Here is a 16649-nt window from a genome sequence, read left to right as displayed (position 1 = left end):
CTTATTAATAGTTATGTCTCTTAGTAATTAAATCTCTTAAATAAATGAATAAGTATTATTTTACATTACAATAAATATACTATTTCAAATGCAATAAAATATTTTGTCGTTTATAAAATTTAAACTATATGTAATTAATTGTTTTCCCTAGGGTTACATAAGGTTACAATACTTTCATTTCTACATATTCTTCCATCATTTCACCGCGAGGTTCTGTACGAATGTAACATCTTCTCTAAATATAAATACATATGTCGCGATATGTACAAAGTGTGTCAGCTTTTCTTGGCTAAACATTGTCACGATGTTCTATGCCATTCAATCATAATAATAGAATGATAGTTAATTTCGCACATTTATTATAATTTTTTAGTACAGTTTCAATTGTCCTATATAACATTGTTTTCTTATTCATATCACACCGATAGAATATCCTGACAAAGTTTGGTTGGAGAAAACTGGATCATCCTGTATACATAATAACTGCTCGCGCGATATTCGACTTCCTAGATGGAGGGCGCTTCAAAAAATCGATCGATCGATTGATTAAGAATACACATTTCCGTTAAATTCTAGAAACAAAAATCGTTGCCGTGACGATTCGCATTGCCACCTCCGAATTTCTATCCCAATTCGTCAGTTCTCCAATGTTTTATTCAACTGAACTCCTTTCTCTCAGAAGAAAAGGCAAATTAGCCAAATGCTGGTTAGCCGCAACCTTTAGTGAAAAGATGTTTAAGGAAACTTGCAGGCCAATACTAATTAAGAAGATTAACATAGTCCTTACTTGGTAAAGTACTTTTTTATTCTTACGATCGCTTTCAACTAATTGTTTTAATTTATTTGAGTTTCTTGTGGATATTCTTTTGTCTTATTGTTGCAATGATATTTTATTATTTCTGTACTTATTTATTAAATTAATTACGTTATATATACGATTACGATTACAATTTTAGCGAAGAAATTTTATCAACGATTGAAATGAGGAGTGGAAGAAATTATGGCAGATTTAGTCTCTATCTTTCTTCACAATTAATGTATGGTGTTGCGAAAATACTTCTTTACCAAACGAAATACTTTCAAGGTCATAAATCTTGAAATTAATATTTTATAATCTTTTTCGCAGTAATATAACAAGCATCTTTTATCTTTAAAAACATAAAAAGATTACTTTTTGTCCTTTTTTTATTGTAGATCATGTTTTCGCAATGAAGTACGCATTATTCAAAAAAAGGTAAAGATTTAAATTTTATGAAGCACTTAATTTCTTCAGAAATTCTAAAATTTCAGATTTGATTACTGATAAAGTACTTTTTATTAGTTTTAATATTAATAATTCGGAAAATTGTTAATAAGAAAAGCGTTAATATTAATAAACGCGAAAATATTTCAAATATCTTTTCGTAGGCATGAAGAATTTAATGCAGTAATGGCGTTAGAATTACCGGATGTTCCTCCTATGGAAGATGTGTTCCGGAATCTAGAAATTCCATCAAATTCGCATTTAATTACAGAAGAACCATATACTTCCGTTATAGGACGTTTGGTAAAAAAAAGTTATTTAAAAAAAAAGGACAAGTTCAACGCAGATTATTTATGATAATAAAATTTTATTTTGTGTTTATGTTATATATGATTTATATCGCGTTATTTAAATTTATAACATTACATTGTTCAAATGTAGATGCAAGATGAAATGAATTTCGGGATACTATCCGAACATGATATGGAACAATACTTAGCCGGACCAGAGCTATCCTTGTTAGTTTTGCGTATTTTTAAAGTAATTTTATACTTTCTGATCCTAATACTTTAAATTCTAATAATTTTAAATATGATTCGTTTAAAATTATTAAAATTATTAGAATACAATGAATAGAACAATAAGTACATATTCTTGATATTTATAAAATTATTGTTATCCATTATTTAGAAACGAAATACGAAGATTTCCTTGGGATCGATCGACAGAAATTCATGAGAAATCGGTGCAAGTTCCTTTTGTTGATGTTAACAGATTTGAGATTGAGACAATTGAAACTGAAAGAGAAACGCGAGTAGCATCCGCTGAAAATGATCAACACAAATCCTTTGTCGTTCCTAGAGGTGCATTAATTATTGTATTTTTATTTATAGATAAGTTAGTTCTTTTTACAAATATGATTTTTTAGGCTCGGATGTTAAAAAGCCTGCGACTTCTAGGAAAAGAACTTTAATATCTCTAACAGAAATTCCTGCGAAAAGAAGCAAGGTACGTTGTGTAACCTTTTCATATAACTTTTTGTATAACTAAATTGTATAACTTTTTTAGTGTCTTTCCAAACTATGTAATATAAATTTTATAGGAGAATTTCTATTTATAGATAAGTCCTGTAGAAGATTTACCACCTCCGCTTCCAATAGAACCACCACCATCACTGATAGACGAACCTTTATCTGCACCTGAATTACCTTTTCAATTACAGCAAAGTTTATCAGTTCTTGAAAATATAGAATTAATTGAAGTAGTAAAACCAAAAAAGACAAGAAAATATTTCGATGAACGAACTCAACTGTCTGGTAGCGTCATGCGAAAATATATCAGGAATGTTTCAGTTCATACAGTGAGTTGTTTAATTGGTGTAATTTAATCATTAACTGAATATACGATTCAATCATTTATAAACATGTTTATTTTTATTCATTTTTTAGAGACCTCTTTGGAGAGAAAGGTCTACGTCTATTTTACTACGAGGAACTGAATATCTAAGACAACCATCAACAAAAATTGCCAATAAATTGTGGGGAAAAACATTAAATAAATTGTTCAGTAGTTGGCTTACGAAACCATTGGCGCAAACGGTTCAAAATGATTTTCAAGATGTTCTTGATTTTGAAATTGAACAGACAACAGGTAAATAATGTTTATTTCGAATAGTAAAGAGTAAAAAATGAACAAAGTAAATAATAAAAGAAATAATAAATAAATACAATTTTAATTTTATAGCTGGAGAAACTATTCGTGTGGGCGCTTTCAGTAGACTACCGGATCAAACAGATGAATTATCTTCAAGAAAGCTTATGTTCACTGCACCTGAAATTACTTATCAATCTAAAACATTAGAAAAAATCCTCCAAACAGAAAATCTCGTAGCAGGGGAAGAAGAAGAGCCTCCTGAAGAGCAAAGAAAAGAAACAAAGAAGTTTGAAGAACCTCTAATTGAACTTCCTGAAATTACAGGTTTTGAAGAAAAAATTGGGTACAGTTTATTATTATTTAGTTAGTGTAAACGTTTAATTTTGCTATATATTATATACAATATAAGTTTCTGAATTTTTTAGAGAAAGGACAATAACAGAAAAATCATCTGATGGCAGAAATGCAAAATCCAGTTCTTCCTCCGTGTCAGTTATTTTTGCTTCATACTGTTACAAATACATGAATCTAATATATATTACCAACAGTTAATTGAACATTTTATAAAAATTTTTTTCTTGTTGTAGTTCAAAGACACATTTAATCAAAAAAGAGTTGTTAGCATTAATGGAAACTCATTGGAGTGAAAGGACATTCATAAAATTTCATGATGTAATTTCACCAGAGAGTTGTAATAAATTTGATGCTGCATCCACCTTTACACACTGTTTAGGTAAATTTAAATTAATTAATATAATTTTATTATCTTTTACTTTCTATTGTTATGTCTTCACTTAAATTTGAACGTACAGAAGATTCTCAATAATGATTGATATATATTTCAAATATTTAGAACTCCATGCAAAGAAAAAGATAATTCTGAAACAGGCTGAACCTTTTGATACAATTTGGATACAGAAATACCCTTATTATACTTCAGAAAGTGGTAACAGCACTGCTGCAGCATCATGATTAACTCTTCATAATTAACCATATAAAAATATACTACTTATTAAAATATTTATTATACAAATTTATTTTTATCAAACAAATATATAATAAACTGTGTATCATATTATGTATTTAATATATGATACACATATAGTACAAGCATTTATTATTACAAATTGTTTTTAAAGTACAATCAATCTACTTGAATTATTCTGTCATACAGTATGTTTACAACATAAATACCATTGCAGTAATAAAGCTTTCCTTCGATAAATTTTCTTTATATAAAAGTATATTCTTTCTCATATCATAGAGAGTAGTACCTGCTATATTTACAATATTGTGCAAAATTAATTATATTAATAATTATTACCGATTATTATTAATAACAATTAATAGTGCTTTTTTTTTATTCTACAGAAATCTAATCTTATAATATAACAAATGAGTTTTGATTATATTAAAAGCTTATTTTATTCATGAATATATAGTAAGTAAACTTTTTTTATTTAAGCAATTTGTGTTGAACATTTTAACGTGTTCATTATTTATAGGTACTTGTTACAGAGATGGGAAAGATATATAAGGTGTTCCAGGTGGAGTTTGTAATTAATTTCCATACTATAGCTCGTTTCAAAAAATATTTCAAATAAAACTTACCTAATTTCGGAAGGGACATCTTATAGTGGTTACAAATCTTCTCTAGGTGGATGTGTTTCCGAGATTTTAAAGAGATCTTTGTTTTTTTATACGAAACTGTATCTTTTTATTTAAGGAGGCGTGTAGCTCATTTCGTGACGAATTCATCGACTCATAATATGTTGGTACTCGAAGGTCATTCATTGCCTTTCAAAAACTTACTTTCTTTGAACGTTCTCAGGATTTGATTTACTGAAGTATTGCGTCAATTCAGATGTAAACATGAATCGAAATTACACAAATGATGCGATTTATCGTTATTCGTATTTGTTTATTATTAACTATAATTTGCTACTAGGCAGATATCCTCACTTTGTATGACAGTTGCTTCAAAGGAATCAATATTATTGCAAACAGTATTACGTGTACTTTCTTCCGGTAACGATTTAATTTACGATGGTTCATTATACGCAATAATAAATTCGCAATAAATTCGCAACAATTTCGCAATAAGATTGCCAATATGCCTCTAATTTTGGAAGAATGTGAGGAATTTGGAAGAATTAGTTCTGTCACTTTCGAAAAAGTGCAGCTATCATATAGGAATAGAGTAAATAATTGTACTGACTACAAAAGTCATCCTTTTGAATACATAAGAAACAATTTCTGGACGTTCAACAACAGTATGTTTTGAACGGCAATAAATGACCTTCAAACACCAATATATTATAGTTCGATAAATCGTGACGCTGTTTGGAGCAAAGGTATGGGGCTGGAACATGGAAGAAAGATTGGATAGAATACAAAGAAGATATGTGAAATGGATCTTAGGTTTAGATATGATAACACCAAATTATATATTGATAGAAGAATGCAAGATAAAAGAAATCAAAGAAAAAGCATTAAAAAGAGCAGAAAGGTATGAAGAGAAAGCCTTAGAATCAAAAAAGGAACTAGTAAAGGAGTGCATAAAGGAAAGAGAGAGAAACTGGGGAAATGGCCAAGAAGGGAAAAGAGCAAGAAAGAGAAAAAAGGGACTAGAAGAGGTGAGAAATGGAAGGGCACAGATGGAAGCAAGAGAAGAGCAAGAAAGGATGACAGCAGACCAAATTATAAAAGAAAGAAGAGAGAAGCAGAGGAGAGGGGGAAAAGGATAAGGGAATCAAAATATAACACACATTACAGAAAAATCGCCAAAGAAGAGTTAATAAAGTGCTTAGAAGGGAGGACAGAAGTGGAAGGACAGAAAAATATTAGCAAGATTCAGAAGTGGGAACGAGACCAAAGTAAGGGAATACTGGAAAGAAGAGGGAGAAAAAAATTGCAGACTATGTAAAAGGAAAGAAGAAGACCTGAGACATGTAATAGAAGAATGCAAAATAATGGGAGGACCAAAGGACACAGAAAAAATACTAAATGAGACTAGAGAAGGACTAACAGAACTAATAGCAATAATAGAGAACAGAAGGGCAATACAAGACTGGGAGGAACGACAATAAGGAAGCACAGCAAGGAGGCAAAAGCCCAAAAGTTGTAATAGTTCTTAGTCATTATTAGTTTTTAGTTTTTAGAGATAGAATAATTAAGGAAGTGCAATACAATAGAGTGGATAAAAGGGGAGGTAGATATATAAGAAGCGAAATAGGTATAAGAGATGTAAAACCGAAAGTTCGTCTAAAGCCGAAAGGCATGGACTAAGAAATAATAAATAAATATAGTTCGATAAATTCATCCCGGAACGGGTTACATGCCTACCTAAATAAAAACATATAGTTCCGTATAAAAAAACAAAGATCACCTTGAAATCTTGGAAGCACATCCACTTAGAGAAGGTTTGTGATCACCATAAGATGCCCCCCTCCTTCCCAGGATAGGGTAAGTTCCATTTGAAACATTTTTTAAAACGAACTATAGTTTGGGAAATAATTGCGTGCGTAACTTCAAATGGAACACTCTGTATAATTCCATTGACTATAAATATATTTATATACTGCTATAATTTTGAAATCATTTTAAGCTATAATATTTCTCAATTATTTCTCTATTATTTAGTTATTATAATATTTTTCAATTGGTTTAACGAAATTCTGCAATTTTAAATAAATATGTACATTTACTGAACAATATATGTTTGTCTTATACAAATAACTGAGAAACCCAATGATGAACCTCAGGTGGAAGATCTTAGCTTTTTATATCATTACTACATAATTTCACTCGAAATAAATGAATAAGGTTTAAGAAAAAGGTTTAAGATCATGGAGTGTACATGAAGAAAATGTTTGTATACGTTTCCTTTTAACCCTTTGTACATTGACCGTTACAAAATAAACCAGTCTCTGTATATGGCTAAAAAACAAAAAAGAAATTGAAATTTAAATATGTGTAATTGTAGGCGTTTATAATATCTAGTATGTAATTACCAAGCAATTATAGACAAGGATAGTATACGGTGATCATTTCCATTAAACTCTTATATGGCAGTCAAAAGGTTAATAAGTTAATGCAAATTATAGCAGATAAAGATATATCTTTCTCATTATGTACCTGTGCTGTAACTAGATTTTACATCTGTATTACTATTCACGAAGTCTTGCTAACCGTTGTGTAAGTTCATCTTGTTCTTGACTGATAGTAGATGTACCTATACTACCTAACTGTCCAGATGGCAATTCCATATTCAACTCCAAACTAAAAAAAATTATATAATAAATTTATATTATAGAATTACATAATATTGTATAAAATAACTCTGAGGAAAGTAGTTACCCAGCTTCATCTGCAACTTGTTGCAATAAAGAATCAACATCATTCTGTGGAACATTTGTTGTTGTAGTTTGAGACATAGCATTCTCCATGTATGAACTTTGTACATCTAAATCTTCAAACTGACTTTCAAACTTATCCATAAGACCTAAGATTAAACTTATAATATATTACAAACATTCATACACAGTCTCATTAGAAATTTATGATTTATTCATTATTTTTCAGATATCATATAAAATAATGGTAAAAAATTAAATTCTAAAATATACATAATATGTATATTTCACAATAGCATATACATATTACACAACAACATATAAATATACATATTTACCTGAAATTTTTTCTAAATTCATTGATTTCATTGCTGCATCCATGGCTTTAACTACTCCAGCCATTGACTGAGTAACTTTGCGTGTAGTCAAAGCAGTTTGTACTCTGCTAGCTACTGCATCAACTCTTGCACTCATCCGTAAATAATTGAGTGCCTGATTACGTTGGCGAATTGCATTTTCTGCATGAATTCGTGCGCCCTCCATATTACCTTTTTGAATGGCTTTTTTTATTTTTGCCTTTTCCACCTTTTCTTCTTTTTCGCATTTCTTGGAATTTCTCTCTAATTCCTTCACAGCAAATTTGAGATTGAATAAATTTCCTTAACATTAATTTAGAAAAATACTTTTGTCTTCATTCAAATACATTGTTAATAAAATTTCCTTGAATGTAAACACTAAAAAACATAACATATATGGGAAAAATTACCACATAACCTTAAAAATATAATTTAATTTTAAACAAAATCCTGTAACATCCATTAAAATTATGTACAGATAACTGTAATTTGCTTTTAAAACGTATATTATATTATAATGTATATTAGAAATAAAATTGTTAATTGATAAAATAAAAAGAAAACCTAAAATATTTGAAAATTCTTTTAGAATGTCTTAGATACAAAATCAGTATAAAACAATTTTTGATAATTCAAATACAATTGAAGAATTAATAAGAATTTTATAAAAATAGAGACTAGTTGCAAACATAATTCAGTAAAAGAAACATTCATCTGAATAAAATTGATAAAGGACACTTGAAATCGACAATTTGAAAAAACATGTAAAAACTGAAAAATTTTAATAAAAGGATACTTTCCATCTGGGAGACGGACATAATTGACTGTTCAGCCCCCGTTTTGATGAGATTTTAAAAATAAACGATAGATTCAAACAATAGAACTACTTTACTTTTGTCACCAAAGATATAACAAGTGACAATATGTGTTGCTATTTAATGAAATCAACTGTCATTCAAATTTGAATTTACCTGAAATGATAAATATTAATATTTAACAGGTATTGGTACTCTAACGATGATTAATTTTGATTATTTTTGTAGATACCTAAGTAAAGAGATTACTGTATGATTAATTATTACTATTCATTTGATAGATGACATAAATGAAAAATATATTTTCATAGATGGAAAAGTAGAATATATTTTTTGGAATATAAACTGCTACACCAACTGAGAACGTCTTAAACGCTCATTGACTATATAATATCAGAAAGGAAATTTCCTCTTTGGTAATACAATCAGATAAAATCATAGATAAACTATAATATAGATATCGTATATGATATTTTGTCACACAATCTTGAAAAATATAATAAGGATGGTAACTTATTCAACTGTATCAAATTTTGCAAATATATTAGCAATAGTATTAAATGTATCAAATTCATTAGTGACTATCGACTACCTACCGGCGAATAACTGGAGTATCACGTGACCAATTATGTTTATGTTCCTATTCTATGATTTGTCTGCAGACTTAATCGCGCTCATTACTCATGTCATGTGCTTATCTTTCCTAACTTAACTGACTAATTCGTTAGATAGAAAGTAGTATGTTTATCATATATTTATACCTATTATTTCCCACATGAAACTACAGATCAACTAGTTTCATTTAGTTTAGTTTATTATTCTCCTTCAGTACAGATCAAGCATTGTAGTAAATACATAAGTACTTATCACAGGTGAAGTAATATGATAAATAAATGAATAGGTTTCAATAATTAATAATTGGTTTTAATAAATAATAAGAAAATGTTCATTACTTGTGAAACTTGTTTTTATTAAATTTGAAATGTATGTATAACATCATACCGGATATACATTTAGTAAATCTAGAATAATTCATTCTTGAAATATAATAGGATTTTAATGGAAAGCAAATAATTATATTGTGCTTTTATATAAAAAGTTTAATAGGTTGTAATTGTACACATTTTGTATATTTATAAGTAGTATGAATTAATGGAATGTGTTTTATAACGAAACAATTTGAAACTAATTTAAAAGATTTTCTTTAAAACAAAATGAAAAATTATGGTCAAATTAATGAAAAGACACCATATGTTTTCATCTTCCAATATATCTCAAATTTGGAGAATAATACTTTCTATAGTTATGTTTCTAAATTATGAAAATTGCAAATTGTTTCATATATAAATATATTCATATAATTTTTAAGTATAAAATGTTTGCAATGTGTATGAAATAAGTGCTAGTAATAATGATGAGAAACGATTTTTAAGAAATAAAATATGTGGTAAAAAATGTCTAGAAGTTTACTAGAAGACAAAAATAATTTATATGGAAATTCTATATTTATTATATTAAAGTATTTTATGATTTAGACATTACATTAATATTTCAAATACGATTAACTATTTATGTAATATATGAAATATTTTTTTGGTAAACATCAAATATCTAAAGAAATATTAATCTTCTATAAGAATGATATAGTATGTATGTGTGTATATATATATATTTCTTTTTTTTCATTGCACATAAATTGCAATAATTGGATGGCTTTCTACATTACATTATATTGTTTCTTTATGTTTTAGAAACAAAATAAAATAATCATCTATCTTCATCCTTGATCTATTTGTCCATTACACTCTATTCTTTTCTACCTTAATCTATTTTTAAAGCTGCAAGTTTGAGTATTCTATTTAAGTTAAGCGTAGTAGCTTGTTTATAGTAATGCAACAAAACTGAGAATCAAACACTTATCCTGTTACTTATAATTTTTTAAGTCTATTGAAGTTTTATGACACAGTTACATATCTGCATATATTATTATATATTTAAACATACTTTATCCTAAACTTATATATAAATAATACTAATTTATGCATATTTTCAGTTATGAATTTAAATTTGCATTGATAGTGAATTTGTTTATTTCAAAATTTTATTTCAGTTATTCAATTATTTGAGTCTAAATATAATAATCATGATTAGTTACTGAAAAATATTTGATTTAGTATCCGATTCACGGTTTTATTGCGTTCTACATTTTAAATCTGAATACACTGAATTCGTTGTTAATACACATATTTACAATACAAAGTACATTCTGAAACGACACACGTCAGACGAAAATCTATTTTTCTAAAACTAACTTATATAAGGATCCTACTGTAATCTACAAAAATACCTGTTACATGTCATAGGAAGTATTTCTGAACAAAAAATAAGTTCGATTGTCTAGATAATAATCTCTCTTGCCATAAACTGTTGTATTATGATATATATGTATATACATAAATAATAATGTTCCATCTCGAAGTACAATATAATACTTCACATATAAAGAATTCTAAATTTATAAAGCCTTGATTGTTTGTACCATATCATAATAAGAATAGAAAACTAATATAAATCTTAATTTGGAATAAAATAATAAATTAGTTTTAAAGATAATATCAATTTTTTAGTAATAAGATCAAAAGGCTTGAGATGTTTATGACAAGGAATATATTATATTTTAAATAAAACATATAAGGAGATATAATTTTACAAATGAAAGATTTACACAGTTTCATATTTAGACAAATTCACATTGATTATATTATACACATATATTTTACTAATTGAACTTATATTAAAAAAAGAAATGCAAAAATTAATAAAAAATTGAACTTTATTATTAATAGATAAAATACAGTTTTATTAAATTAATATTCAGCAATTTTTAATAATATATTAATGTTAGTACAAAAATTCTGCAGTTATTTATAAAAGTAACTTCTTTTTCTTAATATTTAGTATGCATAAGTTAAATTTGATTAACGTGAAAAAAATAAAAGGAACTAATATATCTAAATGATATGTATTACTATGCGAACAAAGATAATATCAATGTAAAAATGTCTAAAATAAGATTCTAATTTCAGAATCTCTTACTCATCTCACATACTTTACAGGACACCCTGTATTAAGAATATTTTGTAAACTGTAATATATAATTAGAAAATGAGAAATTCTTACTGCATGGAATGGAGAAATTTATTACAAATTTAATATAATAAATTAGTATGAGTGTATCTGTAATAATATATTGTGTTCAGGAATTCTTTCCATCTTTTATGCGTACTACTAATTATGTAAAAGAATTCGTTCTTTAAGAATTACTCATTTCCTAATTGCTTAGGATCTTATAAAACATTTAATAAGCGCTTTAATAGTAATTTTATAAATGTACATCACTGATTAACTATTTCAATAAGCAATGTGATTAATTAGAGCATTCAAAAAATCATTAGCCTATAATTCACGTAAAAAAAACTAAAGTATTACTCTAGTTTACAAATATAAATCTTAATCGAAATATGTTAAATATTCTGTTGAAAAATCAATTATTTAATTATTAAGAAAATAATATAATATTAGTGGTTTTCTACATAGCAAACAGATATTATAAAGTGACATAAATAATCATTTAATCTTTGCGAGAAAACTTAATATGTTTATATATGTTTGTATATTAGCAAAGTAATTAATAATCAAATTACATTTTTACCACAGCACCAATAAAAGTTAGAAAATTACTATGATTTTCTCATAAACAAAAGAAATTTGTAGTTTCATTTTTGAATTAAGAATGTCTATCATTCTGTACAATTACAGAACTAAGTACTAGCTTGAGTTCAATAAATAATAAGTGAATGACCAATGATTAAATTGCTGAAAATAAGTAATTAAATTAAATATTTGTGTAATTATTAATTATTTATTAATATGTGCTTTCAATTACGCAATTAATTACTTATAAATTCACTATACATTCGTTGTGTAACTAATTACACTGATTAATGTATAAGTCAATTATTGAAAAATAGTAAATTGGTCAATTACAAAAATTTATTAACTTAATCATTTAACTCACGTAAAACGGACATTGTAATTTATTGCATTTGTCAGTTGTATAATAGTAAATAAATTTAATACAAACTAAAATTTTTAGAGAATTGAATTCTAAATTCTAATGAAGTAATTTATAATATTATTTATTAATGTCCATCGTCATATCACTTTCCTTTTGTTATATTGCAAGATGGCATGCACTTGAATTTAAGATCAAAATCATGTTCTTCAGGATGAAGAGAATTATTGTCATCTTTTTCTATGTCTTCTTCATGTTCTTCATTTTCTTCATTGTCCTCCTCATCTTCATCTTCATCTTGTTCAAGTAATTGTTTTCGAGCCATTTGAACTACTTGCCATTCTTGATAATGACGCTTTCTCTTTGCTTCAAATGCTTTACGTTTTTCTAAAATTTGTCCATATACATTGATACTTTTTTTATTACTCAATATCACATTTCTCATTCCTCCTCAATTGATTAAAATTAATTACTTCTTAATAAGATATTTAGAATTATAATTTTAATAATAATAACAGCAAAATAAAAATCATTTCAATAAAAGATATTTATAATCAACTATAAGATATACATATTGGTATATATTATATTTATGTAAATATAATTAAGATATAAATTATCTCTCTATGAAAAGTTTTATAATTTCTTACCTCTTTCTTCAACAGTTTCTTTTTCATCTTCATCTTCACTTGATTCTTCAAATATTTTTGGTTTACTGCCTTCTGCCAATCTGTAAATATGGGAAAGAAAATTCTTTACAATTTGAAATGAAAAGAAATGCAAAATTTATGAATTTTTAGTGTTTCAATTGTTCAAACCTATAATTATTAATGAAATAAAATATTTAGAAAAACTAAATTTGTGCAAATATAAAATATAAAATGTATTTAATTGTTGTTGATATCTTTAAGTACAATTGAGGAATATACAGATACAAAACTTATAACTACTAATACTAGTTGTAATAAAAATAAGAAATAAAGCAAATAAATGGAATAATTATTCACAAAAGTATCTTAATATTTTACATAGGGTTCCCAAAATAAAAAAGTATATATAATACATTTAAATATTATAACGTATGAATCGTTTCCTTCTTATTACACACATTTTTATAACAATACCTTAAATCCTAATTTATCTTTGTAATGTAATCTGTAATTACTTCATTTGAATCTTTTCAAAAACAATCATTTTGATTAAATCATAAGCATTTTACAACCCCATATTTATACTTAATGTAAAATACTTTCTTATTGAATGTAGTTCAAGCATGTATTTTTATGTAATTTACTTTCAGTATGTAACATTCCGAAGTAAGGATGTAATTAGTTATAAAGGTAGCTGATCTGTAATACTTGTATGACATATGGTTACATTTTCATTTAAATATTCATTAGCAAAATTATGTGTATATTATTAATTATATATTGTATGCAACTTTTTTTATGATGCTTAATACTATTACAAAAATAATTATTAAGTGATATTGTAATATCGTTAAACGTTTCTTAGTAAAAAATGATATAAAATTAAATTTATGTGAATATAAATATATTATAACTGAAATGAATTAAATATAAATAAATTGTAATAAAAATTTGGTAAAATTAGGAGAAATGAATTTTAAATTTATTATTTCATTATATCTTGATTTTCATGTCACAGTCAGTAGTTGTCTACACAGAAATTATTTTTTATTACTTACTTTTTTGCTATATTAAATAGATAATAAAGGTATATTGTTAAACAAAAATTTTGTGTGGAGTTCAGTATTACATGCATTTATATGATCAAAAATTTCTAAATACTTTATAGAAAAAATACTGTTACTTTTGTAGAGATTTTCATTTATCTTTATATGGTAAGGCATAATAGTCATATCAATATAAACTATCTTTTGAAATTATGAATGGAGATTTTGTGAAATGAATGAATGCAATAAGTAAATAAGTTGTTATTTATGATACATAGAATATTTTAATACATACAAATAAATAAATAAAGAAATTAATTTATCCTATTATATCTTACCAGGTAAGAATTCATTTTCGACAGTGAGATTAACAATCTAATATATGTAAAAAGATTTTCTGTATGTGCATGTGTGTATGAATGAATTTCTTTGATACTTCAAAATGCTACCATAATGCTTCAAACTCTAATGCTACTTAACTATTTTTCCTTCTTTTCTTGTAGTGCATGTCAACTCCATTCAAGTGTTCAAATTTCACACAGTAGAATTACTTTTCTGAAAAAAGTATAAACGTAAAGGAGACTTTTGAAAGATGTGTAACACCTTAAAATAACAGAGACCACTGTATGTATTAGTTAAGTTACAGAATTTTCGTATAATGTATTCATAGAAATTTTTTATATTATTCATTGTAAAAATTGGATGCTTAATTGGAAATTTTGATTTTAAACAATAACATGTATAATAGGTTTTTAAATTCTTCTAAAAATATATATTTATTGTAGTTATCTTAAATTCCATATATTTATTGGATATTGGTTTTTCATTATCAACATGCATATTATATAGACTTTTATTTGATTTTTCAGGTAGTGTTAATTCAGTAATATTCTACAATACATTAACATAAGAGATTGGTTTTATTTTCTTTATTATTAAAACGTTTAAAAATTTGGCTTATGTAAATTTGAAAAATGTATGCCCCAAAAATGTATGAGAAAGTGTTTTGTAAAAATATTTTATTTTAAATGTATGTGCATTCAATTTTGACAATTAATAATGTTTAAAAAATTATAACTATATGTCATGTAATTTTCGACTTCGGGATGTTACATACCTTTTGAAACACTTTGTATGTTTCTTGGCGCATGTATATTCGATTAAAACTGATCATAGTATTTGTAAATATGTGAACCATCTTAAAAATTGGTCCTGTTTATTCAAATTTTGGAAATTTAAATAATATTTTTCTGAAGAATTCAAGCAATTTTCCACACAAGAACCTCTTTTTGTGTAGAATTACTGAAAATAATAAAGGAATACAACTCTGAGAAGCAAAAACAGCAAATGTACAATTTTGAAGAGCACTGAAACTTACCAATGAAGATTTATTCCAATAAAAAGAATAAATCAACATGAAATTTCTACATACATTTGCATACATTCATTCTATTCTTAATATTCAATTCCAACACCAACACTTGAGCATTATGTATGTAACAATGCTATACTCTACATGGTGATGTTGCTACTTAATACAGAATAGTAGCATAATTTAAATTTGATAGTTTCCATTTAAGCCAATCCTGGTATAAAACTCTAAACAGATACCATAAATTAGACTGATTGAAAAATTTTAAATGGATAAAAAGAAGAAAATATTTTATATTAAGATTTGAGCATAATGCATCCTTCCAGAAAGGGAAAATTATAAATAACAATCAGTTTAGATTATAATATTAATAAAATTAATTTTCAAATGATTTTTTAAATAATATGCTCTTTATAAACATAGAGAAAAAAAGAAAATTAATAATTAGAAACTCATTACAATAAATTGATTGATAGTAAAATAATAAAATGTAAACATTAATTTTAATTTGTTAATTCATTCATTGATTTTTTAAGGAGGTATTCTAGTCTAGAGATATGTATTTCAGGCGGTTTCAAGCCAATTTTTATTCTAGAGTAGAATACCCCTTTAAGCAATATGTATATCTCATTTTAATGGCATTAATTCCCTTAAAATAAAATTACAAATTATAGAATATCGCACTATCAATTACATTTGTGTATCACATAAATCAATTAAAAATCTATTTCAAATAATATTTTTTTTTCTATCTATATTATTTCGGAAGACACTATGTACTTTTGTATTATATATATTGTAAAATAAGAATGTGTGTAATTATATTATTTTTATTAAATAAAATAATATAAAATAAATATTACAGACATATTTATTATTTATGAGAAGTAGATAATATTCCAGTTAGTACTAACATTAATGTAACTATAAGTTTACTATTGGTATAATTGGTTGAAAAATTATACATATTTTGTGTATTACAAAATTATATACTTCTTGTAATTGAAGTTTATAGAAGCTACCAATTTTCTTTTTTTTTTTGGTGATATGTGGTCATATGTACAATGCAGAAGATATTTATGAA

General features: G+C 25.9%; 3 protein-coding genes across 6 annotated transcripts in view; 1 reads left to right on the top strand and 2 right to left on the bottom strand.

Moving 5' to 3' along the window:
* Window positions 1–35: 35 nt before the first annotated feature.
* On the top strand, window positions 36–6246 carry LOC122567675. 2 transcript variants are annotated; one of them, XM_043726495.1, is made up of 13 exons: window positions 36–790; window positions 957–1084; window positions 1195–1234; window positions 1408–1546; window positions 1685–1761; window positions 1934–2106; window positions 2172–2251; window positions 2364–2603; window positions 2692–2893; window positions 2987–3239; window positions 3322–3384; window positions 3484–3629; window positions 3750–6246. In XM_043726495.1, the coding sequence occupies exons 1-13, from the start codon at window positions 648–650 to the stop codon at window positions 3866–3868; spliced, it is 1803 nt and encodes a 600-aa protein (XP_043582430.1). In that variant the 5' UTR covers window positions 36–647; the 3' UTR covers window positions 3869–6246. The 2 variants fall into 2 exon arrangements, with proteins under 2 accessions (XP_043582430.1, XP_043582431.1); XM_043726496.1 differs by lacking the exons at window positions 957–1084; window positions 1195–1234 and having other exon boundaries at window positions 41–790.
* LOC122567679 (charged multivesicular body protein 1b) lies at window positions 4365–8813 on the bottom strand. Of its 2 annotated transcripts, XM_043726510.1 has the most exons (6): window positions 8655–8813; window positions 8404–8578; window positions 7590–7910; window positions 7256–7400; window positions 7034–7177; window positions 4365–6835 (listed from the first exon to the last, which is right to left on the bottom strand). In XM_043726510.1, exons 2-5 carry the CDS (start codon window positions 8423–8425, stop codon window positions 7066–7068), a joined length of 600 nt encoding a protein of 199 aa, XP_043582445.1. In that variant the 5' UTR covers window positions 8426–8578; window positions 8655–8813; the 3' UTR covers window positions 4365–6835; window positions 7034–7065. The 2 variants fall into 2 exon arrangements, with proteins under 2 accessions (XP_043582445.1, XP_043582444.1); XM_043726509.1 differs by having other exon boundaries at window positions 4365–7177.
* A 1756-nt stretch (window positions 8814–10569) lies between these two features.
* LOC122567680 (protein phosphatase inhibitor 2-like) overlaps window positions 10570–16649 on the bottom strand; it is a 7138-nt gene continuing 1058 nt past the window's right edge. For both annotated transcript variants that reach the window (XM_043726511.1, XM_043726512.1), the window contains 2 exons: window positions 13148–13227; window positions 10570–12884 (listed from right to left, as the gene is read on the bottom strand). In XM_043726511.1, the coding sequence (XP_043582446.1) occupies window positions 12643–12884; window positions 13148–13227 (322 nt within the window). In that variant the 3' untranslated portion in view covers window positions 10570–12642. The remainder of the gene's footprint in view (window positions 12885–13147; window positions 13228–16649) is intronic.

The sequence above is a fragment of the Bombus pyrosoma genome, linkage group LG5, assembly GCF_014825855.1.
Source record: "Bombus pyrosoma isolate SC7728 linkage group LG5, ASM1482585v1, whole genome shotgun sequence".
Lineage (NCBI taxonomy): Eukaryota > Metazoa > Arthropoda > Insecta > Hymenoptera > Apidae > Bombus > Bombus pyrosoma.
Note: the sequence above shows the minus strand (reverse complement) of the source record. Positions and strands in the feature narration are given on the sequence as shown.

What these genes read in the sequence shown, in the direction of transcription:
- LOC122567675 (XM_043726495.1), top strand. Translation starts at nt 648, where the DNA reads ATGTTTTATTCAACTGAACTCCTTTCTCTCAGAAGAAAAGGCAAATTA. An exon ending in ATCCTTTGTCGTTCCTAGAG is followed by an intron (nt 2,107 to 2,171) that starts GTGCATTAATTA and finishes ATGATTTTTTAG; the next exon opens with GCTCGGATGTTAAAAAGCCT. An exon ending in CACCTTTACACACTGTTTAG is followed by an intron (nt 3,630 to 3,749) that starts GTAAATTTAAAT and finishes TCAAATATTTAG; the next exon opens with AACTCCATGCAAAGAAAAAG.
- LOC122567679 (XM_043726509.1), bottom strand. Translation starts at nt 8,425, where the DNA reads ATGTCCGTCTCCCAGATGGAAA. An exon ending in GTCCGTCTCCCAGATGGAAA is followed by an intron (nt 7,911 to 8,403) that starts GTATCCTTTTAT and finishes ATTAATGTTAAG; the next exon opens with GAAATTTATTCAATCTCAAA. An exon ending in GAATTTAGAAAAAATTTCAG is followed by an intron (nt 7,401 to 7,589) that starts GTAAATATGTAT and finishes GTTTAATCTTAG; the next exon opens with GTCTTATGGATAAGTTTGAA.